The sequence below is a fragment of the Gekko japonicus genome, unplaced genomic scaffold (assembly GCF_001447785.1).
Source record: "Gekko japonicus isolate JY-2015 unplaced genomic scaffold, Gekko_japonicus_V1.1 scaffold320, whole genome shotgun sequence".
NCBI lineage: Eukaryota > Metazoa > Chordata > Lepidosauria > Squamata > Gekkonidae > Gekko > Gekko japonicus.
Genome location: NW_015168660.1, coordinates 1261389 through 1287288, shown reverse-complemented (window position 1 = coordinate 1287288; position 25900 = coordinate 1261389). Strand labels below are relative to the sequence as shown.

The following is a 25900-nucleotide window of genomic DNA, read 5'->3' as shown; positions in this document are numbered from 1 at the left end:
AACTTCACTTTTCTTGGCCAGCAGAGGCGACGGTTAGCAACTTCTAAAGTATTTTATTTTTATTTATTTAGTAAATGGTTCCAATACCTCTTTATTTTACACGGAGCAAAATATTTCCATCATGTAATAAGGTAATCTGTGCAAAAGGAATCTATAATACCCATAATACCAAGTTCCAGTCCTCTCATTTGTTTTCTGGACAAATCAGACAATTCTTGGTGATTAGCTTAGTGTTATCTAAAAAGCTTGCTAACTGCCCACTAAGTGCTAACTAAGTACCACTATTCATGTCAGTAACTGGTCGCTTGGACAGTTGGGGCCAGGGTTGTCAGTCACGATTTTTAAGTCACAGCTCCATCTCCCACCCATTTCATATCAAGTGAGTTGTTGATCGACTTAAAGTATGGCTTCTCTTTTCAAATGCTGACGGAAGGTTGACCAGGGAAGGTGAGTGAATGCCCTGTTGAAAGAAACCAAGAAGAAGTGTTAAACATTTATCCTGCAGGCAGAAATAGAATTTAGGGACATTTTTTTTGTATGGGGGGAGGAAAACCCCCCATTTTTTCCAATTTAGTTTTTTTTTGCTATGTTTTGCACATTTGGATCGATTTCAGAGAATTTTTAATCTGTCCCAATTTGAATCTGCTGGAGGTTCTGGAAAGCTGTCCAAAATTGTAATGCTTTTAAGCCAGTCCTCTTCCGAGAGGTACATGATTTGCATTTAACACTGGTTAGCAACTTCCCACCTAAGCCTTTTATCCCTGTGAGTCTCATGTTCTTGCAATATAAACATCTTCCCAGGTTTTCCAACATAAAGGTCTCTCTGCACAGCCAAGCTTGAACAGGAACAAGACCTCATTCACAGCTTAACCAGGGCACAAGGTCATTCTGCCCCAGAAGCATTTTCAAGCCTACATGCAAATTGCCACTTTAGCTGGGAGGTCAAAGAACTCCCAAACTTCGACTCCTAAACTGCTAAAAACCCTCCAGTGTTAATTTTTATACTGACATGCTTCATGACTTGTTGCCCTACATTTTGATCACCCACAACCAGTTCCGGTAATGTGCCAACTGAGATCAAACCATAATGTTCCACTTAGCAGAAGCAAGTTCAGAGCATTCCCCTCGCACAAGATAGAAGAGAGTGCAAGGCAATGCTCTTTCCACCGGAGGAATGTACCTCTGTCTAGTGAGAGAGAAGATTGAGATTAGAACTAACCACCACCACCCTGCCTCCAAAACATTAGAGTTCTGCAGGTCACCATCTCATTTACATCCCCTGTGGTACCAACACCAATGTTTCTGCTACAATCCAGACACAAGACAATGGAGTTGGGGATAGGGATGGGCACAAACTGGGAAAATGCAGTTCAGTTCATGGCCAAACTGCGAACCAAGCCACGAACTGAACCAGGAGATCTGACCCTGCAGACCACACTGAAAGGGACCGCAGTCCCTTTAAATGGGGTTTGCAGAAACTGGGAAATTCGGTTCAGTTCGTGGCCAAACTGTGAATCGAACTACAAACTGAACAAGGAGGTCTGTTCATCAACTGAATTGGTTCATGACTCTGCAGACCCCGTCGAAAAGGACCCCAGTCCCTTTAAACGGGGTTTACAAAAAGCCCACCCCCAAACTCGCTCCTCACCACTCAGCTGTTTTGGCCTATCTTGCGCAGTCCCTTTAAACTGCAGAAGACAGCCCAAAACAGCTGAGCCGGTAGGGAGCAGCCTCCTCACCAGTCAGCTGTTTTCATCTCTCTTGTGCAGTCCCTTTAGAGGGGCGCATATTGATGTCACATTGGCCCTGCTAAGACGATTTTACTTGTACTCTTAGGACCTGAACTGGAAGGAACATATTGGTACTATTACTGTCTCCAATATATGCCATTGCTTCTGACACAAGGCCCCACAAACAATTTTTTTGTGTGTCATTCAATTCCAGAACGGAACATTTCATTTTTGGTCCTATATCAATTGCTTACAAGTGCAACAGGGACTTTGTTGCATGTTGCATTCTGTACTATTAGACCTCTGAAGAAGGCCCTTCTGGGCTGAAATGCATCAGGTCAAATATTGTCCTTTTTGTGCATTTGTCACTTTGATTATTTTATGAGGCCTTCTTTGGGCCCCTACAAAGCTTTTACATGTTTCTGAAATAAACATGTGTACTTTTGTCTATACCTATTTATGTTTTTAACTTTTGGCCCTTAGCTAGTTTTCTAAACTTCCTTTGGAGGTTTTAACTTAAGAATGAACCATGAGCCTCGTGTGAGGAAGAAGACCATGCACAGAGACCAAGAATAACCCAGCACCTGAAGGGGAATGGACAGACCATGCGCCATATGGAAGCGAAGCCACTGCGTTTCCCCAAAGTGCTCAACAGACGGTTACTGAGCTCACTTCAGGCAACGCTCTTGTGCTCACCACCCTCGTCAATCTTGGTGGTGATGATTGGGCGTGGCCTGCCCGAAGAGTGGCTGTCTAAGCGTTCAGGGCTGGAAGCAACCTGCCCTTCTAGCCCAAGGGAAGCGGAGATCACAGGTCGAGGCCTAGAGCTTTGGGAGCTCCCGTCAGAGTTGGAACGGTGCACGCTAACAACGCGCTTCACTGAGCCACTCAAGCTGAATGTCGAAGAGCAGCGAGTCATCTAAAGACACGAGGGTAAAGAATTAACCCACAGGTTGCACCAGACCCAGATTTAAAGCTCTTGCAACTTGAATCTCTCCAAGCTTCATTTATGCCAGCCAAACAAAGAAGCCGGCTAGCGCACACTTCCCAAGGGCAACACATTAACAGGCTTCCCTTGAACCCTTCCACCTGACATGCTTAGAATCAGCTTGAATGAGATTTTACTCTTTCAGAGATTATGTTACTGTAGCGGGAAGACTGTAATCATCTCAATTCAGTATTTAAGTAATGCACACCTTCGGAAAAAGAGTCCGTTTTCAACAAAAAAGGCCGTGCAGCTGGAAACTGCCAGTTGCATTTATGTTGAGAAAAGCAAATACTGAAGCAGTTCCGTCTCCAAGGAGAGATCCTTAGGTGCACATAACCAACACTTCATTTCAGCCTTTAGCGCTAGTTTATAGGCAGTGTACACACACACCAGTTATAAAACATCTTCAGCTTGCCAACGCGGGTTGGCCAAATCCAACGGCACAGTGGGATACAGGAGTGAAGCACAGATTGACCTAGACCACACCTGGATGGAAATCCAGCTCATATCAGCAACTAGCTCTAAATCAGTATCTCAAGATTCAGAGCGTCAAATGAAGTTACAGTCTACAGCTTTTATCCACCCACCAAACACAGTAATGATACTTAATGTTTGGACACCACTTTGAAGGCTCGAAATGGCTTCACGTTATATATTCTGTAAATACAAATTACAAGCGCCATGTAAGGGGCTTACATCACACTGTGGATTATTGTTAGCTCACTTCCCGACCACAGTCTCTCAGGAAAATGTTAATGTAAGGCTGAATTTTGGAGGTACAGGAATAGCAAGCTACCAAAAAGGGGGGGGGGGTTGTTGCAGTTTCCCCACATGCCAAGCTGAATTTCAGAACTTCGGGGTTCTGCTTCTAATGCAAGGAAACACAACATGACCCTCTAGACTAGAGGTGACGAACTCATTTGTTACGAGGGCCGGATCTGACATAAATGTCACTTTGTCAGGCCGGGCCATGTGTGCCATAAAACGTAATGTCAGGTACTGGAGACATAAACTGCATAAAGGACAGCAGTTGGTAAGCTCCGAGTTGTCGTATTCTCACTGCAAGTCCCCATGGGCTGGGAGGAGGGGGGGGTGCAAAGGAAAACCCACATGGGTGGACCGGAAAGCCAGCGTTGCAGCACTGGGTAGACACTCCCACGCTGCTGGATTGTTGCAGATGAGGTTATTCCACCATGCTGAAGCCACAGAGTGACTCCGCCCACTCCTCCCAAGCAGTCTCCTGTTCCCTCCCTTGCACTAGTGGCTTGCAGGCTGCATAAGAGCCCTGGACGGGCCAGTTCTGGCCCCCGGGCCTTATGTTTGACACTCTGGCTCTAGACCCAAAGTTCTTTAAAAAAAAAAAAAAAACAGCCCAAGGGCTGGAGAGCACAAAAGGGTCTGGGGGCTCCCCACCGACCCTCAAAAGGGGCCAAATTCTACAGCTGCAGAATCTGAAAAAGCAGCATTCCTCTTTCTTTGCTTCTGAAACAGCCATCGAGCTTTAAATGCCAGAGCTATGGAAGCCAGCAGAGGAGCGTGATTCGGCTCCCCACTCGACCAGTTCCCCTCTGCCAGGGGTTAAGGAAGTGCCTCCCAGGACGCAGGCTCATGGCCACAGGTGAGCTTGCAAAGCAGAGGGTTTTCCTGGGGCTCAGCCTGGCTCTTATGGGGCTGCCTCTTCTTCTCCTGGTTCAGACAGAGGGTACCAGATCGCAATACCTGCTTTTTACTAAAGCAAAGCAAGTAGCTTGCTTTCTCCCCAACAGCTGCAGGGGCTGCTTATATTCTGCCTGTATCGTCTTTGTATTTTACTTTGTGTTCTTTCAATGGAGTTTCTCTAAATTTGCTATTTTCTAATAAAGACTGGGTTTAAAAAAAAAAAAGCACCCAGAAAGCCAGCTGCAGGGCTTGTGCTCATCCCAGCAAGATTCCATAGCAGCAGCAGCTGCAGGAAGTCTTTTCTCCCCTGGGGTGGGGTGGGGGGCATTTCTTTGGGGAGGCCAAATAGGGAAGGTTTTATTGTTTGACGTATCTAGAGCTCCCGTATATGGAACCCATTGCGACGGGCCCCATTGTGCTGTTTGTGTCACCGGGAGAGGAGCCGGCCACGTTACGGTGACAGGACAGGGTGCTGCAGGCGGGCTCACCCAAGTGACCACCTGGAGAGTCAAAGGGCAGGAACTGAACCGGGGACTTCCCGGCTCACGGCTTAACCTGTGGCACCAGGCTGCTCCAGTTCCCAGCCCAATGGATACAAATCCCTACCCAATTTCTGCCAAAATGGAAATTTAGGAGACGACGCAGCAGGTGACTTGTTCAGAGCCGCCTGATAAAAGCACGACGGCAGAGAAGAGTGAATTTAGCGCCAAGGTTTAACCCAGGCTGTGTCCAACAGACGTGCTGGCATGGCCAGGTCCTCTCTTCCTCAGGGAGAGCACATTCCTTTTGTGTCTCTGGCCTGCGAAGCCTAATGTGGCATTATGAAATTCAGTCCTACGGCAGGCTCCATCCACACGGCACCTCGAGTGACGACAGAAGGCCTGGAGAGGTGGACACAGAGTGCCAGCAAAACGTACAGCCCACTTCCATAACCGCCTGTAAGAGTGGCTACAGGACGAAGTAAAACAAGAGAACCGTCACAGCACTCGGCCCAAGCAGGAGGGAGAGAAGGAATTCCCTCAGCCTCTTAAAACCTATTTATGTATATTTAAGAGACCTATTTATGTATATTTAAGGACAGAGGGCACTGAGATCTCGCTTGACGTGATGCCTGCTCTTTGTGCGTCCTTCCCATGGTGGGGGGGAGCTGCAGTGGCGCAAAAGGCAGGGCCTCGAAAACTGGTTCTCCTGTGGCCTAGTGGGCGGCAGGGGCAGGGGCTCAGTTTCAGGAGTGCGGTCACCTAGTCCCTTAGCTCTTAACTCGTGGAAACCTTCCTTGCCACAAAAGTCAGAGCAATGCCATAAGTGCCAAAAAACAAATCATGACAAGCACCCTACTTATGAATTGCAGTTCTGTGAGGTTACTGCACTCTAAGAGGCCCCAAATCCTGCACACACTGAGACGTGAACACTTACAGGTTGTTTTTCGTGGCTGAAGAATCTGGCAAATTCTGGAGCACCCCCATCAATTTGATGGACATTAGATTCGGGATGGACAAAATAAAGTTGTCCTTTACTCAAAAAGCCACCGAGCTTTTTCGGTGGCGGCTCCATACTGGTGGAATGAGCTCCTGGAGGAGATCAGGGCCCTGCGGGACCTTTTATAGTTCCGCAGAGCCTGCAAGACGGAGCTCTTCCACCAGGCCTTCGATTAGGAGCCGCCACCACTACCATCGTTGATAACAACCGAAGCCTGGTGCCTGGTCCATTACTGAGAGCCTGTGCTTGCCGACCGAAACTGAGAAAGACCAACGAGCTGAATATCAAGCAAAGTTACAGAATGTATGAGGCCGTCTTTGATATCATACCGGTAAGTCAATTGCTAGCTCCTTAGTATACTGTAAGTTGGTTTTAATGAACCATCTAATTGAATTGTTTGAAGGATGTTTTTAAATGTATATTTATTGCTTTTATTATGCGAGCCGCCCTGAGCCTGCCATGGCGGGGAGGATGGGATACAAATTTAATAAATAAATAACTAAATAAATTGTGGGATTTGCTACTAGAGGATGTAGGGATGGCCATGAGCACTGATGGGTTTTAAAGGGGACTGTGGAGATCCATGGAGGGTAGTGGCCATCGGTGGCTACTAGCCACAGTGTATAAACAAAACCTCCATATGCAGAGGAAGGTCTAGGAGGCAACATTGGGGAGGGATTTGGCTTCTGTGTCCTGTTCACTGGCGCTCCAGGGGAAATAGTTGGCCACTGTGTGAAACACAATATAGGACCAGGGATATGACACAACGGGGCTCGTCTTATGTTCTTACATTCACTCTCACAGTTTGTTGTTTGTAGCCTGCAAACTGTCGTCTTTAGGTTTGTTGAACCTAAAGACTCTCACACTTACTCCAACACTACACTATCCAGGATACAGTGAAGAACAATGCCAAGTAAGGTCCATACAGTGATGCTGGAGCTTTGTAAAGCTTTCATTTCAACAGGTTCTGAATCTAGAGCTTATTCCAATATCCCTGATACAACAGAGGCTGACGATATTAAGTTGTTAAAACTACTGTCTCCCTGTGTTTTTAAGTTAGGAATGTGACATATTTACTGAATCGTTTACTTGTCCCATCCTGAAAGTCACGGGGCTTCTTTTGACTCAATGCAAGCTACTCAATGATGAGCTGATACAGCTGATTAATGGACATTTAATGTCACAAACTTTCAATACTGAATCTGCCCACAAACGAGACAACTTACGGCGAGTGACGACATACTGGCTTGGCGTCCCCCTAAGTAATTCTCACTAGTTGTGCATAAACTCTTTCCTTCAACGCTGCTGTGTGCCATCAGAGCTCTTCGAAGGGCTCTCTTGGGCGTCTTGGAGAAAGAGAATGCTCGGGTAACCTGCAGAAGTTGACGAGACAGAGATTAATTAAAACTTCAGAGAAGACACTCAAACTGAGCTGGTTACCACTTAACTACTGGGCTGTACTCCACAACCTGGAGTTTAATTCCCGTGTAGCATTTGAGAGCTGCTTTTCGATTTAAGTTTTCAAACCAAGCCTTAACTGTGATTTGCTGTGCCTATCCATGGAAACGTAGCAACCATCTCAGTTTGCACTATGTCAGTCCCAGCTTTGCATTTCTCTTTCCTCTGCAGTTTCTATGGAGTTATTTTTTCCCCAAAGAAATTAAAGTGTTCCTTGCACCGGCAGCAGAAATGGAAATTGCCTATCAGTAGTAGTATGAAACAGCCTTAAAGGGTAGAGGAAAAACCCAGCATACCACAGCTGAAAGCTCCCTGCAAAGTTTATTTTAACCATTTTAAAGTCACTTTTCCACCGAACTTAAGTGTCCCTAAGGCAGCAAAGAACAATAAGGAGATTAAAAACACATATAAAAATATAAAAACATTTAGAACAAAACACACAAACATGTGAACGGGAGGGAGGGTCAAGGAGAACCAAGGATGGAATGCCAGACAAACCAAAGAAGTCTTCAGCTGCTGACAGAAGGCAATGATAGAGAGAGAACCAAGGATGGAATGCCAGACAAACCAAAGAAGTCTTCAGCTGCTGACAGAAGGCAATGATAGAGAGAGAACCAAGGATGGAATGCCAGACAAACCAAAGAAGTCTTCAGCTGCTGACAGAAGGCAATGATAGAGAGAGAACCAAGGATGGAATGCCAGACAAACCAAAGAAGTCTTCAGCTGCTGACAGAAGGCAATGATAGAGAGAGAACCAAGGATGGAATGCCAGACAAACCAAAGAAGTCTTCAGCTGCTGACAGAAGGCAATGATAGAGAGAGAACCAAGGATGGAATGCCAGACAAACCAAAGAAGTCTTCAGCTGCTGACAGAAGGCAATGATAGAGAGAGAACCAAGGATGGAATGCCAGACAAACCAAAGAAGTCTTCAGCTGCTGACAGAAGGCAATGATAGAGAGAGAACCAAGGATGGAATGCCAGACAAACCAAAGAAGTCTTCAGCTGCTGACAGAAGGCAATGATAGAGAGAGAACCAAGGATGGAATGCCAGACAAACCAAAGAAGTCTTCAGCTGCTGACAGAAGGCAATGATAGAGAGAGAACCAAGGATGGAATGCCAGACAAACCAAAGAAGTCTTCAGCTGCTGACAGAAGGCAATGATAGAGAGAGAACCAAGGATGGAATGCCAGACAAACCAAAGAAGTCTTCAGCTGCTGACAGAAGGCAATGATAGAGAGAGAACCAAGGATGGAATGCCAGACAAACCAAAGAAGTCTTCAGCTGCTGACAGAAGGCAATGATAGAGAGAGAACCAAGGATGGAATGCCAGACAAACCAAAGAAGTCTTCAGCTGCTGACAGAAGGCAATGATAGAGAGAGAACCAAGGATGGAATGCCAGACAAACCAAAGAAGTCTTCAGCTGCTGACAGAAGGCAATGATAGAGAGAGAACCAAGGATGGAATGCCAGACAAACCAAAGAAGTCTTCAGCTGCTGACAGAAGGCAATGATAGAGAGAGAACCAAGGATGGAATGCCAGACAAACCAAAGAAGTCTTCAGCTGCTGACAGAAGGCAATGATAGAGAGAGAACCAAGGATGGAATGCCAGACAAACCAAAGAAGTCTTCAGCTGCTGACAGAAGGCAATGATAGAGAGAGAACCAAGGATGGAATGCCAGACAAACCAAAGAAGTCTTCAGCTGCTGACAGAAGGCAATGATAGAGAGAGAACCAAGGATGGAATGCCAGACAAACCAAAGAAGTCTTCAGCTGCTGACAGAAGGCAATGATAGAGAGAGAACCAAGGATGGAATGCCAGACAAACCAAAGAAGTCTTCAGCTGCTGACAGAAGGCAATGATAGAGAGAGAACCAAGGATGGAATGCCAGACAAACCAAAGAAGTCTTCAGCTGCTGACAGAAGGCAATGATAGAGAGAGAACCAAGGATGGAATGCCAGACAAACCAAAGAAGTCTTCAGCTGCTGACAGAAGGCAATGATAGAGAGAGAACCAAGGATGGAATGCCAGACAAACCAAAGAAGTCTTCAGCTGCTGACAGAAGGCAATGATAGAGAGAGAACCAAGGATGGAATGCCAGACAAACCAAAGAAGTCTTCAGCTGCTGACAGAAGGCAATGATAGAGAGAGAACCAAGGATGGAATGCCAGACAAACCAAAGAAGTCTTCAGCTGCTGACAGAAGGCAATGATAGAGAGAGAACCAAGGATGGAATGCCAGACAAACCAAAGAAGTCTTCAGCTGCTGACAGAAGGCAATGATAGAGAGAGAACCAAGGATGGAATGCCAGACAAACCAAAGAAGTCTTCAGCTGCTGACAGAAGGCAATGATAGAGAGAGAACCAAGGATGGAATGCCAGACAAACCAAAGAAGTCTTCAGCTGCTGTTAGAAGGCAATCATAGAGAGAGAACCAAGGATGGAATGCCAGACAAACCAAAGAAGTCTTCAGCTGCTGTTAGAAGGCAATCATAGAGAGAGAACCAAGAATGGAATGCCAGACAAACCAAAGAAGTCTTCAGCTGCTGTTAGAAGGCAATCATAGAGAGAGAACCAAGAATGGAATGCCAGACAAACCAAAGAAGTCTTCAGCTGCTGTTAGAAGGCAATCATAGAGAGAGAACCAAGAATGGAATGCCAGACAAACCAAAGAAGTCTTCAGCTGCTGTTAGAAGGCAATCATAGAGAGAGAACCAAGAATGGAATGCCAGACAAACCAAAGAAGTCTTCAGCTGCTGTTAGAAGGCAATCATAGAGAGAGAACCAAGAATGGAATGCCAGACAAACCAAAGAAGTCTTCAGCTGCTGTTAGAAGGCAATCATAGAGAGAGAACCAAGAATGGAATGCCAGACAAACCAAAGAAGTCTTCAGCTGCTGTTAGAAGGCAATCATAGAGAGAGAACCAAGAATGGAATGCCAGACAAACCAAAGAAGTCTTCAGCTGCTGTTAGAAGGCAATCATAGAGAGAGAACCAAGAATGGAATGCCAGACAAACCAAAGAAGTCTTCAGCTGCTGTTAGAAGGCAATCATAGAGAGAGAACCAAGAATGGAATGCCAGACAAACCAAAGAAGTCTTCAGCTGCTGTTAGAAGGCAATCATAGAGAGAGAACCAAGAATGGAATGCCAGACAAACCAAAGAAGTCTTCAGCTGCTGTTAGAAGGCAATCATAGAGAGAGAACCAAGAATGGAATGCCAGACAAACCAAAGAAGTCTTCAGCTGCTGTTAGAAGGCAATCATAGAGAGAGAACCAAGAATGGAATGCCAGACAAACCAAAGAAGTCTTCAGCTGCTGTTAGAAGGCAATCATAGAGAGAGAACCAAGAATGGAATGCCAGACAAACCAAAGAAGTCTTCAGCTGCTGTTAGAAGGCAATCATAGAGAGAGAACCAAGAATGGAATGCCAGACAAACCAAAGAAGTCTTCAGCTGCTGTTAGAAGGCAATCATAGAGAGAGAACCAAGAATGGAATGCCAGACAAACCAAAGAAGTCTTCAGCTGCTGTTAGAAGGCAATCATAGAGAGAGAACCAAGAATGGAATGCCAGACAAACCAAAGAAGTCTTCAGCTGCTGTTAGAAGGCAATCATAGAGAGAGAACCAAGAATGGAATGCCAGACAAACCAAAGAAGTCTTCAGCTGCTGTTAGAAGGCAATCATAGAGAGAGAACCAAGAATGGAATGCCAGACAAACCAAAGAAGTCTTCAGCTGCTGTTAGAAGGCAATCATAGAGAGAGAACCAAGAATGGAATGCCAGACAAACCAAAGAAGTCTTCAGCTGCTGTTAGAAGGCAATCATAGAGAGAGAACCAAGAATGGAATGCCAGACAAACCAAAGAAGTCTTCAGCTGCTGTTAGAAGGCAATCATAGAGAGAGAACCAAGAATGGAATGCCAGACAAACCAAAGAAGTCTTCAGCTGCTGTTAGAAGGCAATCATAGAGAGAGAACCAAGAATGGAATGCCAGACAAACCAAAGAAGTCTTCAGCTGCTGTTAGAAGGCAATCATAGAGAGAGAACCAAGAATGGAATGCCAGACAAACCAAAGAAGTCTTCAGCTGCTGTTAGAAGGCAATCATAGAGAGAGAACCAAGAATGGAATGCCAGACAAACCAAAGAAGTCTTCAGCTGCTGATGGAAGGCAGTCATAGAGAGGGACAGATGAACCTCCCTGCTCCATAGCGTTAGTGCCACGACTGAGAAGTCCCTTTTGGGAAGGTTTGCCACCTGTCTCGCCTCAAACGACAGGGGCACCTAAAGCAGGGCCTCTGAAGCTGATGATAGTGGTCTGGCAGTAGGTTGGGAGTCAGGTGTGTCCTTCAGGTGTGCAGGCCCGAAGCTGCAAGTTAGGCTTACTGTTCAAAACACAAAATTACATGTATGGACAGACATGCCACTTTGAATTCTGAACCATTTGCTGTGCTAGGATTCTCATTTCCTCTTCAGAAGCATGGGATATGCACAAAGCATCCTTTTTATTGAGCTGAAGGGCCAAAAACATATTCCTCTCAAAGGGCTTGCATGGATCCTGCCCCAGTACCTAAAAAAGGTAACTTTTTCACTGCTGCAAGAAGTGATGATGGCTACAAGCATGGACAGCTGTGACTGACTGCCCTTTAAAAGATCGTAAGTGCTGTGTAAACAGGTAATGGACTGTGAACGGTTAATGCCTCACAGAGCCAGAGAGCCTTGAGTGACAGGGTGCTGAAAGGAATTTGATTGGTTAGTGTCAGCTGAGTAGAGAGAGACTTGTAGAGAATTCAGTCTAAGTCCAGCCCTGGCCCCTGACAGAGAAGAGTTGGGTGCTTGACGGGGTTTGTGTTTAGCTCTGACAGAGAGCAGTTTAACAGAGGCAAAGAACTGGGAGGGTTAGCAAGGAAGGGTGGGTAGATCAGTGAAGACTCCCACCCAGTGAAGATTCCCTACCCAGTTAAAAAGGGAGATGGCTCTAAGGAGTGGAGTGATCCCTGGTCTGGTGTGTTTAGAGACTGCTGAGACCTGAAAAGTCAGTTAAACTCAAAGAAGTATACTGGAGTGTTTAGGAAACACTGAAACAAAGCCTCTCATCTTGAAGATTCTAAGACTGTGTGAAAAGTTTAAGAAACTCTCAGTTGCTTAAAACTGTAGCCTGTGCCTATACTGATTTACCTCAGAGTTCAATATTGATTTACCTCAAACATTTCACCCTGATTTCACCTGACCTTCCCCCCTCTATGTTGAATAAAACATTTTGTTATTTTCTGAACTTTAAAAAGCCTCTTGTGTGTAATTTCAGAAGTTTAAGTTATGAGGGTAGTCTTGCTCCTTCCCTCAAGTTCCTGGGCTGAGCCAGCAGCAAAATATAATAATGTGACAGGATGAAACCACCCATAGATCTTCAGAAAAGAAGAAAATAGATAGAAGGGGCTGCTCGGTCAAAAAGGGAAGGGAAAATGGAGGGAAAATCTTGTTTCTGAGGTAAAGAAGTGGGCTAGGTTGTCATAACTGCTTCAAGAGGGGATTGGATATACATATGGACCAGAGGTCCATGAGTGGCTATTAGCCACAAGGTATAGATGGAACACTATATCTGGGACAGTGATGCTCTGTATTCTTGGTGCTTGGGGGACAACTGTGGGAGGGTTTCTGGAGTTCGGGCACTGCTGATGGACCTCCTGAAGACACCTGGGTTTTGGCCTGGTCCAATATGGCTTCTCTTATGCTCTTAACTTGAGTCATGCAGTCATTGAACCCTCACCCTTTTGGATGTTTTCTTTATGGCCCGGGATGCCCTGCTCAATGTACTGTCCATATCTTTTGTGTTTACTTCAATAGAATCAGGATCAGTAGCATAAATAAGATTTTCCTGCAAAGAGAAAAAAACAAGAATTAACTTGCAGACAAAAGCAAATAATCTTGAACTTAAGATCCACATTTCAAAGATTCAGGTATACTAAAATCCTCAAGTTTCATGTGCAATGTCTCTGCTTCCTACTTATGTATAACGAGAGAGAGAGAAAATTACATATATTAAAAATCAGACCGCATGCTACCTATACCTGTATAACAAGACAGCAGTTTCAAAATCACCACCTCAGAGCATTTGACTGCTCAGACAGCAAGTCGGAAAGCATTCCCCCTAAAGCTAAGGCCTTTGCTGCCACCCTGAGGGACACGTGTGTCTGAGCACAACTGTTTCAAAAAATAAGCTCCCTTCATTCTAGAAAAGGGAATGTGAGCAGTGTTGGGTTTCCATTTACAAGGGGGAAGATCTATTGAGAGCCTATTTACAATGCTGTTCACAACCAGAATTAGGACACTTAGATATTACAATAAAAACCTAAAGTTACACTCTTTAAAAAAATACTCTGTCAGAATAGCAAACACATGTACTGTTTTCAAAGACAGCGTTGGGCCCTGAAGGGATGGAAGGCAATATGGTACAGCCTGATCTCGTCAGATCTCAGAAGCCAAGCAGGGCTGGTCCTTGGAAGGGAGACCACCAAGCAATGTTCCCTCTAAGCTGAGCCAGTGTGAGCTAGCTCAGTTTTTTAGCCTCCAGCTCACACATTTTTGTCTCGGCTCAGGAAGGGATGGCTCCAGAGCAAACAAATTTATGCAGCAGCCAAGTCGCTCGCTCACAACTTTTAATGCCAGCAGCTCACAGAGTAGAATTTTTGCTCACAAGACTCCACAGCTTAGAGGGAGCATTGCCATCAAGGAGGACTCTGCAGAGGAAGGCCACGGCAAACCACCCCTGCTTAATCATTCGCCTTGAAAACCCCTTGCTGGGGTTGCCGTAAGTCGGCTGCAGCTTGATGGCACTTCAGACACACACACTGGGGCCCTGAAAGGGAAACGGGTATTAAGCAAGACTACTGAGAATACCTAGAAGAAAAACCACCAAGCGATACCTTTTCTTCCCACCTACAACAGATCTGTGAATCTCGCCTGGCGTTACAGAGGTAACAGGGACAACTCCTGGCTGTTTTGTGATGGGGAGAAAGCAACTATTTGTGATTTCTTGCTATGAGAAAGCCAGAGTGCAACACGACACCGGCTCAGCGTTATGGACAGGATGCTGGCACAACCAGGTCTCAAGATCATGAACCTGAGATATCTGTACCACTCCGCCCCTTTGATTTAACATCAGCCTCATGGACTCAAAGAACAAGAGGTGTTACACGGATAGTGTTTTTGGTTCCGGATTTCGCTTTTTGCACCAACACTGCTGCCGACAACCTCTTCCGCACAAAAAGCATCAGAGTCCAATGGGGCATTTATGCCTTACTTTAATTATTGCTGCATACTGTTTACTGCCACTTTGAAATATGTTTTTTTTTAAAGTGTCTGACAGATTGGGGATGAGGGAAGATTTGATTTTATGACCCTCATCCAGCACTTTGGTGGAGAGGCAGTTTAAACATATTTTTAACAATAGGTGCAATTAAAGCTGCGACCGATGATAAAAGATAGAGAAGACGCTGCCTTTCACTATATTAAGGTCTTGCTGGAGCATGCGACAGCTTACTTGGAAATAAGCCCCACTGAACTGAGACGCACTTAGAATTCTGCAGTTCAGTAAATTATTGTCCCAGAGACTGAAACCAGCACAGCAACAAATACCCAGTAGCAAGTTGCCATGTTTCTCTAAGAGCTTGACATGCACAATAGTATTTAGCCGTTTCTTCTAACTGAAACACTGAGTTGGCCCTAGCACTTGTTCTTTAATTTTTTTAAATTTAGATATTTATGCCCTTGCTTTTCTCCCAAAGGGGTATCCAAAGCACCTTACAATATCCTCACAATCACCAGCTTGGGAGAACAAAGTTTTGAGTCCAGCGGCACCTTTCAGACCAACGGAGTTTAATTCTGGGTATAAACTTTCATGCGCGTGCACGCCTCAGACACCTGTATCTGAAGAAGTGTGCCTGCACATGAAAGCTTATACCTAGAATTAACTTTCATCGGTCTTAAAGGTGCCGCTGGACTCAAACTTCGTTCTGTTGCTTCAGACCAACACGGCTGCCCACCTGAACCAGCTTGAGAGGTCGGTGCGGCTGAGAGAATGGGACTGGCACAAGGTCACCCAGCAGGCTTGCATGGGAGAGTGGGAATTTGAACCTGGGTCTCCCAGATTGTAGTCTGTACTGGGGGGAAAAGGGGGGGGGGGAACTCAACCCAAGATAACACTGCGAACCAGAAGGGTTAAGCTGACCATGTAAATTATAAAAGTACAAAATTTATTAAGGTGTACACATATTAAAATATATAACCCGAATATATTTAACCCGAATATATTTTAATATGTGTACGCCCTAATAAATTTTGTACTTTTATAATTTACATGGTCAACTTAACCCTTCTGGTTCGCAGCATTCTAATTACTACACCATGGCTCTCTCATTTCCTGCTTGCAGAAGCACTTTTCTAGTGGGGGGGGGAGGTGCAAAAGATTTTCACTGATTCACTGAGAAGGGGATTTTCATTGATTCTCTCCTTTCACTGCGGAGTTAAACATCACACCCCGCATCACTCCTGAAGGCTTCCTGGTTTCTGGGGCTGGGCAGTGGGGAAGTGTTTCATTCCTTAAGAAGATATCCACTCTCATATTCGAATACAACCTGCCTCTCTTTCAAATGAGCCTCAAAAATCCAGCTGCCCATGTGCAGGCTGCCCTGGAACTGGGATGTCCGACCGAGCCAATTCGGTCTGTGTAGCAACATTTACATGTGTCCGCACCTTTAACACCGGCACTTCCAGACACAGTGTCAAAGAAAGCACTGCTGCCCCTGTATGATGCACAGGGAGCGGGGAGAATATGCAGAAGTAATCTACAGGTTTTTCTGGAGCATTTTAGGTTCTGTGGAAGCTAATAAGGCTCAACAAAGTTTGTCAGTCACAAAGCTTTGCCACTGGCCTGCCGCTCTCTGGTACTAGCGCTTGAGTCCTCCTCACACGCACCCCGCTAAAGGCCCTTCTTCGCCCTAACACACGGATGAGAAAGCTGCGCCTCAGCCTCACAGACTTACCGCATCGGCCTTGCAGATAGTGTTGGCCACGTGCCGACAGAGTGTCCTCAGCCAGTCCTCCTTGGGGGGCTCCTCACTAGTTATCTGGAAGCTGAACAGCAGGTTGGTCTGCTCGGTGGGAGGCCGCACAACCAACGCGAACGCTTTGTGGCAGTCTGCAAAAGAACGAGCGACAATTTCAAAATGCTCTGAGAGATTTAACAACTTGTGGTCAACTCGTAAACTGCTTTTGTGCTACTGCAGAGAGGGCAGCGTGGGCTGCAGGTGATGGAATCTAAGGCAAGGTCCACACAAAAACCAGGACACAGACTTGACAAGTCTGAGTATCTGACCATCTGCCAAGTAGGGGTGCTGTGCCTTGCGCCGTGGTGGGAATGACATCACTTCCAGGGAAATCTGGAAGTGCTAGCACGTCTCTCTAGGAATCGCTGGAAAGAGTAAAACTACAGAGTTTCCACTGGTTCCTATAGCTATGTGAGGTCACTTCCGGGTTTCCTTCAGAAATGACATCATGCCATACACAATGCCAGTAGTTAAGAAAAAAAATCTCTCCTGCCACAGAGCAGCCGTGGGCAACGAGGGGTCCTGGCAGGAGGCCTCCCGCTTCAGCAAGAGGCATGGCGACCCTGTCCACAGGATTAGACTCTCCTCCGCAGCCAGTCCAGTCACCCACCTCTCTCTATTAGATACCCTTTCAGGAGGCAATGGGATCAAGTCTAAGCTATGGAACAGTGCCTGACCATAGAGCAAAACCCGAACACAGAACGCCCGAGGCCTAACACAACAGTGCTCGTGGAAACTTACCACCCTTTTAGAATTATTTACACACCTCGGAGATATTAGGCCTGCCAAATCTTACCAAATCGCGGTGGGGGATCTGCATGTCTTTGCAGAATCCTTGCCGCGGGGATGGCGAGACACGTTGCACCGCCGTCGCCAGGACATGACGCTGTTTGGAGCCCCATTGCCAGAGCGACGCATAGCGTCAGATCCTGGCGACGGCGGGTGCAATGTGTCCAGTGTTCCCTCTAAGCTGAGTTAGTGTGAGCTAGCTCAGTTTTTTAGCCTCCAGCTCACACATTTTTGCCTTAGCTCAGGAAGGAGGGCTCCAGAGCAGACTAATGTATGCAGTAGCCAAATTGCTCGCTCACAACTTGAATGCCACAAGCTCACAGAGGAGAATTTTTGCTCACAGGACTCCGCAGCTTAGAGGGAACATTGAACGTGTCTCACTGTCCCTGCGGCAAGGATTCTGTGAAGACCTACAATCCCCCGCCGCGACTTGGCAACCCTAGGAGACATACAGCACACCGCTGTCCCACAAAGGAAGGCACAGTTGCTGAAGCGGTACTGAAGATGCAAGATGTTTTATTTGACCATTATAAATCTGCATCAACTGAACCAAGGTACAGAATCCCACAAGACCAGCAGGCTACAAGGCCATGAAGACAGGACATAGATATTGATGGTGAGCACCTGCATTCAACCACGGCAGATGATGCAGAAGCGGGAGCCAGGCTGCCTTTGGAATGGCCCTGATTGCAGAGGTCAAGACCTTCAGAACAATTTTCCTTGCAACACCGCTCTTCATTAGTGACACTTTTTTAAAAAACACACACCTCCACCCCACCCATACAACATTCACTGCAATCACGCATCACTTAAACACTGTTAGTTTGCAGGTATGATAAAGTACCTATTAAAATTAACCTGTATCCTGGAATGATTTGCCCTGCACCCACATAACCTCTTATCAAGGTCTAGCTAGTAAGTCTAAGAGAGAAAGGAGGACTTTAAATAAAGGAACGAAAATAAAAATGCACTACTTCGATGTGGAATCGTTTCTTAACCTATGGCCAGAGAATTCTAGCATAACATTGGCTGCTCGGATAGTGGACCCACAATGTTCACTGCACAAAACAAGCCACAAGGGCTTTCACAGCAGGGCCTACCGTCCAATAATGAACACCATCCAGAGAAAGTTCAGCAAGGCCGCTGGGGAATTTTGGATAGGAACGTGAACTTAAAATTAGATTGCCATTTAAGAGCCTCCAAGAACAAAAAACCAGTTACCTTGAAAGCAAGCAACACCCTCAGATGAGGTGTTGTTTTTAGAAAAGGTATTCCACCAAGACCTGTCAGAAACACTCAGTGGAGAAAGGACTGCTTGCTCTAAAAGCATCGAGAGTGGTTCTCTCCAGCCCACAGGTTCAAAACTGACATTTGACCGTCTTCTCTGAACACTCCTTTTAATGGTTACTTCCAGCTCCCTGACCAGGGGATGAAAGCTTTCTGCAAGAGATCTCGGTGTCATGCCATGCCAAAACATATCAGCATTTTGAAGTCATCACTCTATGTATGACTCCTCAAAATACCCACACACACGCGCACGCACACACACCCCACCAATGCCAAGTTGTTAGCCGTTCTGCTCCAAATGTTGCAGACCTTCTGTCTCTCGGATGTCTAGGACTTTCTTGATCTGCGACAGGGGCATGAGGACGATGTGCTTGAGAGAGGCTGGCGGTCTGTTCTGGCCGTGAGGACTCTTGAAGCCCCCGATGACTTTGCGCCGCTTCCTGGCAACCTGTTTTGAAAATTAAACAAAAGAAGTTAGGAAATACAAACTCCCAATATTCTCCCAGACCTTCGGAAGTGAAGCTCTGCAGCAGACAGCTGCTTCTGAAAATCCTAAGCAATTGCAACATATGGATTTATGTTCCTCATTAAAATGCCAAGTTCCCCATTTTTTATTAGAAGGATTCACAGCTTTTATATTCTCTTGAAAACCACATGGTGAATCCCAGCACACAGCTCTCCGCTCTTCTGCCTTGTACATAACAAAATGTTCCAGTGCCATACACGGCTTAAAACAGGAGCATCGTAGCGACCATCATTTTATTCCCAGGAAGATGCATTGAGGACTGAGTCCCATTCATTTCAGAAGAAGAGTAGGTTTTTATATCTCGCCCCCTTCACTACCTGAAGGAGTCTCATAGTGTTTTCCAATCTCCTTCCCTTCCCCTCCCCACAACAGATACCCTGCGAGGTAAGTGGGGCTGAGAGAGCTCTGAGAGAACTGCTCTTGAGAGAACAGCTCTGAAAGAACTGTGGCTGGTCCAAGGTCACCCAGCAGGCTTCATGTGGAGGAGTGGGGAATCAAACCCAGTTCCCCCCAGATTAGAGTCTGGCGATCTTAACTATTACACCAAACTGGCTCCATTCACGTCAATGAAACACACAAGCAAGCATGCAGTTGTGGAGATACACTTATGAATGTATGCAACTGTGCCATACCAAGTCAGCATATGGGTCCCTTGCAAGCTCCACAGGCAAACAAGCTTTCCCAGTGCTTACTACATTTAAGCAAACTGGCACTGCTAGATACCACTCCTTAGACCACGGGCATAAGAAGCAAGCGGCTCCAGCATCAGGCCTCCTCTGTGGATTTCTGAGCCAGGTGCCAAGTTCGGTGCAGATGCGGAATAGAAGAAGAGATTGGATTTATACCCCGCCCTTCACTTGGAGTCTCAGAGCAGCTTACAAACTCCTTTCCCTTCCCCTCCCCTCCCCACAACAGACACCCTGTGAGGCGGGTGGGGCTGAGAGAGCTCTGACAGAAACTACTCTTTTTCAAGGACAGAGCTTGTGACTGACCCAAGGTCACATCAGCAGGTACAAGTGGAGGAGTGGGGAATCAAACCCGGTTCTCCCAGATTAGAGTCCGCACACTTAACCACTACACCAAACTGGCTCTCTACGTGCAGAGGCCTCCCTAAAACTGCAGTAGGGCAGCCACCGCAGCAAGCGAGTAGTCCTTCCGTCAAGCCTCGTGGCCACCTACAAAGTCTGTCTCCGGCCAGAAGTCACCAGCCCATCTAAGCCAAGTGAAGGAGCCGACAAGAGCTGCAGTATTTGCACATCACGGCTGCGTGCACACAAAGCTGTTGCGGAGTCTGAGCTTTTTCAACACAGATGCCAAGTTCCACAATATGTTTTTTTTTTAAATGCCATTTAAGCAGCTGGCACAGCTCATGTTGCTTCTGCTAGCCGCGGGGAGGGGCAAGGAGCTGCACAGAACACGGAAGCCCCACTAAAGACGGGACATGGTCGTATGAAGCGGAGGGATGGCAGGCAGATCTTCCCAACCCTGAAGACTAGAAAGCTTCTTCTTAAAGAAATAAGATGAACGTGGCAGGACATCCTTGGAGGTCTCCGAAGGGACAGAGTGGCACAGCTCATCCAGCTCAGTGTGAAAGAGGGAGGGACCAAAAGGGACACTGCCTCCAGGCAAGCTCGGTGCTGCTACCCCACCTCCTGGCTGACGGCTCTAAAAGGCCACGACGACCCAATAAAGGCTTAGAGAAGAGAGGACTTCCAGCAAGCAGCAGACCACCCCACTCCTTACTGCCATTACCACAGCGGGTGCAGCTGCTCTGAAGGAAACCAGCCCCACGCACTACAGCCCCAAGTTGAAGGGCAACAGATGTGAGACAAGTCCTCATCTCGAGACGGGCCAAGCCCCTTATCTCCTTGCCTGGCAAAGCACAGAAGAATTACCTGGGCTTGATTCACTGTCCCCCACCCCACCCCCAGACAACAAGGTCCGATGGTCAGCGAGAGGAGAGACAAGACAGGAGGCATTATAAGGCTTGGTGAAACCTGGCCTTGCCTGCAGAGACCAATCCTCTGACCCTCACGTGCCCACCTTCTTCAAACTTCTCACATTAAGACTGTTTGAAGCCGAGTTCTATAACTAAAATGGATGAATGTGCACAAGCAGGGCTATTTTGGGGCAGGAACGCACAGGAACGGAGTTCCGGCTGGCTCCCAAGTTGGCCACACCCAGCAGGAACTCATTAGCATAATAGGCCACACCCAACAGCAGAGACTCATTAGGATTGGCTACGTTAGGGGTGTGTGGCCTAACATGCAAAGGAGTTCCTGCTACAAAAAAGGCCCTGGGTTTTGACAACAAACAAGGTAAACAGAATAAGAAGCAAAAGGTGGGTGTGGCTAGATAACCACACTTCCGGTAACATGGGGGTGCGGCCTAATGTGCTACTGAGCTGTGCTGTCAGGGATGTGGCCTAATATGCTAATGAGTTTCTGCTGTTGGGTGTGGCCTATTATGCTAATGAGTTCCTGCTGGGCTTTTTCTACAAAAAGAGCCCTGTCAAGCACACACAACACTCCATAATCCTGGCATTTCAAAAGCTCCATGGCCCATCTGCTCAAGTATTTAACATTCCTTGTCAAGTCCCCAACAAAGTATGTTGTGTCCATTTAGGGCAGACTGACAAGCGAGAGTTTTATATTCTGTAATAATATGACTTGTATACTGAACGTGTACAACATTATGGCTTCAGCCACACGAGACGCTGGGCTCAGAAACCCGATCTGTTTTTCTTCTCCTAGCTCAGTGGCATTCCAACGGCAATTGCTGGTTACACTACTTACTCAGACCCTTCAGACTGCACAAAATGTGTACAAGACGAGAAGGGGGGAGAGAGAGAGAGAGACCAACCCGGTACCAACATATTACTTACCTACAGTGAATAAAAATAAACCCTACATATGCCACTGAGCCACTATCTCGAGTACTTGAAAGAGAACCGGGACCGCAAAGAGCACTAAGAAACCGACAGATGCAGAGGAGTTACGCTCGCGTAACCAAGAGGCATCCATCCCAAAGACGCAAACACCAATCTAGCCGGCCTCTCTTGCTTTGCTCAGCGTCAAGTGGACATTAGGGACTGTGAGGCCGCTGAGAAAGACAGCAAACAAGGAGGCAACTGAAGAGATCCAAGCAGTTGTCCTTTCACACTTAGAAGAAAGACACGCTGTACTCAATTACACAGAGTTGAGTGGCTAAAATTCGAAGCTGTTATGGCACTTGGCGGTGGGCAGTGAAATAGTGTGACCCCAACAGAATGCATCCTCCAGTCGGCCCATCAATAACCGGGCTCCTGCTTCACCGAGGCTGCAATCCGCCATCCATTTAACGGAATAAAAGCCCAACAGAAGTTAGGCGGCTGTGTCTGTGTAGAATTATGGAAAAGGTTCCAAAGTTTGTGGGGGAGAAATCAGAAGCAGAGTGATCTTGGTACTTCTTCTCACACATCTCAGCCCTTTAGAAGTGCCCATTCGTACCCCCTCCTTTCCTTATGGGACAAAGGAACTTACAAGGATAGTTAAAAAAACATTTCCAGAATAAAATAGCAATGCAGCTCTTCAGACAGCTCCGGATTAATCGAGAGGGCAGATTTCACACGATGTAGCCATTGCGTTAAGAGAGGACAGCACCAACTGGGGGAAAGAGGCAGCTTACAGACAGCGGTTAACCTTCCTCCAAAACAGCTGCTCTACGGACACCATTTCGCCCAGCCGTCCGATCGCAACTGCAGTGCCCCACCATTACACACGGTGAGAAACAGGTCTCCTCTTCCATTTCACTGGGCCGGAGGGAGGAGGCACGTTTGTATTCCTTACGGCTCTGCACAGACACAGGCTCAGAAGATAGGCAGACGTGGCCGATGGGAACCTCAGAAGCTTTTCTGCTGCTGCTAAACGAGGTTCCCGGCCCACATCCTCTCTCTGCTTCCACGCTGGACCCACCTCCAGTGTTTCAACTTTATCTATTTAATATTTTTATTTTACCATTTAAGAGGATACAAGATGAAATAGGACAAAGGGAAAGGTGAGGAGGAGAAGAAGAGGAAGAGATTGGATTTATACCCCGCCCTTCACCACCCAGAGGTGTCTCAGAGCAGCTTACAGACTCCTTCCCCTTCCCCCTCCCCACAACAGACACCCTGTGAGCAGTGTTCCCTCTAAGCTGAGTTAGTGTGAGCTAGCTCACAATTTTTTGTCCTCCAGCTCACACATTTTTGTCTTCGCTCAGGAAGGAGGGCTCCAGAGCAAACTAATTTATGCAGTAGCCAAATCGCTCGCTCACAACTTCAATGCCAGTAGCTCACAAAGCAGAATTTTTGCTCACAAGGCTCCACAGCTTAGAGGGAGCATTGCCTGTGAGGTAGGCGGGGCTGAGAGAGCTCTTGACAGAAACTGCTCTTTTTTCAGGAACAGCTCTTGTCAGAGCTACGGCTTGCCCAAGGCCATCCAGCCAGGTGCAAGTGGAGGCGTGGGGAATCAAACCCGGTTCTCCCAGATTAGAGTCCGCGCACTTAACCACTACACCAAAACATCATTTGTTAAACACCTTTTAAGGACATGACATAATAAAAGAATATAAAAAATGAAAGAATGTCGTAGCAAAACAGTGTTATAACAAATCAAAACATGGTAAAACAATCAATACTTCAGCATCATATATTCCCATGTATATTATTTCACGACTGTAGGGCTAGGCAGGGAAACAGCGTTTCAACTTTACATGGGTTTTTAGGTGCCACTCTTTTCACTCGGTCCCTGGCTGCTGGTTTATGTTTTTACACTAAATAACTGTTTTATACGCTGCTGTAAACTGCCTTCAAGATACAAAGCAAGTCGAGGGACTGAATACAGTTTCCTGGGCTTGGAAGAGAAGTTGCACAAATGTCTGCCGTTTCCCAATTTATTCAGTCCGCAGAACTCAAGCCCTCACTGCAGAATCTGGACCTCTCAGACACGCACACAGACAGATGCAAAGCTTAGTTACAGGTACCATGAGGAATTAAAGCCCTATTTCCTACGCAATGATTTCCTCACACAGAACGTGGACAAGAGGGAAACACAGGAAGCTGCCTTATACTCGACCAGACCCTGAGTCTATCAAAATCAGTTGTGGGCTCAATTTAAGAATGATATAGACAAGCTGGAATGTGTCCAGAGGAGGGCAATGAAGATGATGAGGGGTCTGGAGCACTGTTCCCTCTAAGCTGAGTTAGTGTGAGCTAGCTCACAGTTATTTAGCCTCTGGCTCACATATTTGTGTCTTAGCTCAGGAAGGATGGCTCCAGAGCAAACTAATCTATGCAGCAGCCAAATCACTTGCTCACAACTTTAATGCCAGCAGCTCACAAAGTAGAATTTTTGCTCACAAGACTCCACAGCTTAGAGGGAACATTGGTCTGGAGACCAAGTCCTATGAGGAAAGGTTGAAGGAGTTGGGTATGTTTAGCCTGGAGAAGAGACGACTGAGAGGTGATATGCTAACCGTCTTCATAAGAACATAAGAGACGCCAATGTTGGATCAGGCCAAAGGCCCATCCAGTCCAACACTCTGTATCACACAGTGGCCAGAAATACCAGGTGCCATCAGGAGGTCCACCAGTGGGGCCAGGACATTAGAAGCCCTCCCACTGTTGACCCCCCCAAGCACCAAGATGACAGAGCATCATTTGCCCCAGAGTCCCTATCTATACCTTGTGGCTAATAGCTACTGATGGACCTCTGTCCTATAGAGGATGGTGTGACGTTCTTTTCTGTTGCCCCAGAAGGTCGGACCAGAACCAACGGGTAGAAATTAAATCAGAAGAGTTTTTGGCTAAACGTTAGGAAGAACTTCCTGACAGTTAGAGCGGCTCCTCACCTACTGCCAGATCTTTTTAACTGGAGGTGCTGGGGACTGACCCTGCAACCTTCTATGCGCCAAGGAGATGCTCCAACACTGAGCCACAGTGCAGTGGATTACTGAAAAGACCTCCTTACAGCTTCTGTCACAGCATTTCTCGTTCAGCAAATCCTTCCTTGCTAGCAGTGAGACAGTGGCAGAAAGTTGCTCCATCTTTCCCGCTAATCCCTCAATATCGAGCTACAAAGCATTAAGTCGAAGGAAAATAAAGCGTTCCCTGTGACAGCTCGTGTCCGGCGCCTCTTCCCAGCTGACTGAATGAACTATGCGGCGTCAGGCCGGCTGTCAAGAAAAAGAGCGTGCTCCGCTTGTCCTCGGGAGCTCCAGGTATCTGGACTATTATTTACTCCTTCGGGTTGGAAGCCGTTCCGGAACGGTGCAGCCAAATGCAAAAGTCTACAGACTTACCTCCAGGCAGTCATTGAAAAGGAACAGAGTGACCTGCTCCCCTCTGTCGCAGAGATCATCACCTAGCGCCACAGTTTCCAGGCGCTGAATTAGACTCCGGTGAGATGATAAGAGATTAGCCTAAAGGGGACAGGAGATGCTCATTAAAGAGAGTTCAGGTTGCTGCTGCATCCTCGAGCAACAAATGACAGACAGAAAGTGGACTTCGAATCCAAAATGTTTAATGCAAGTAGATACATTACGTCTAGTGGCACTTCCACGTGGTGAACTAAGATGCTGGGAAGTTATTTCGTGGGGTTCCTGCAGATTGATTAGATAGACCAGCCCTATCCCAAGGGGTCAAGGCAGGTAACAGCTCCGGTTTTTACACCGAATGTTCACCATTCTGAAAAGTTCACAATCAAAAAGTGGCACCAGAAAGGGAAAATGTGGCTGTAATGTATTCCTATCCAAACAATCCCACACTTACATCAGTCCTCTTGTCGCTCTGTTCCTCTCCTATGCATTAAACATGGAAAACCACCGGACTATACTCATGAGCAGGGATGGGCACAAACCGGGAAATCC

The 25900-nt window shown here is 46.7% G+C and overlaps 1 protein-coding gene across 2 annotated transcripts in view; it reads right to left on the bottom strand.

The window, feature by feature from the left end:
- Positions 1-220: 220 nt before the first annotated feature.
- Positions 221-25900, bottom strand: part of ECT2 (epithelial cell transforming 2) — a 61176-nt gene continuing 35496 nt past the window's right edge. For both annotated transcript variants that reach the window (XM_015415256.1, XM_015415257.1), the window contains 6 exons: positions 25334-25453; positions 18799-18937; positions 16351-16505; positions 13077-13184; positions 7083-7229; positions 221-460 (listed from right to left, as the gene is read on the bottom strand). In XM_015415256.1, the coding sequence (XP_015270742.1) occupies positions 371-460; positions 7083-7229; positions 13077-13184; positions 16351-16505; positions 18799-18937; positions 25334-25453 (759 nt within the window). In that variant the 3' untranslated portion in view covers positions 221-370. The remainder of the gene's footprint in view (positions 461-7082; positions 7230-13076; positions 13185-16350; positions 16506-18798; positions 18938-25333; positions 25454-25900) is intronic.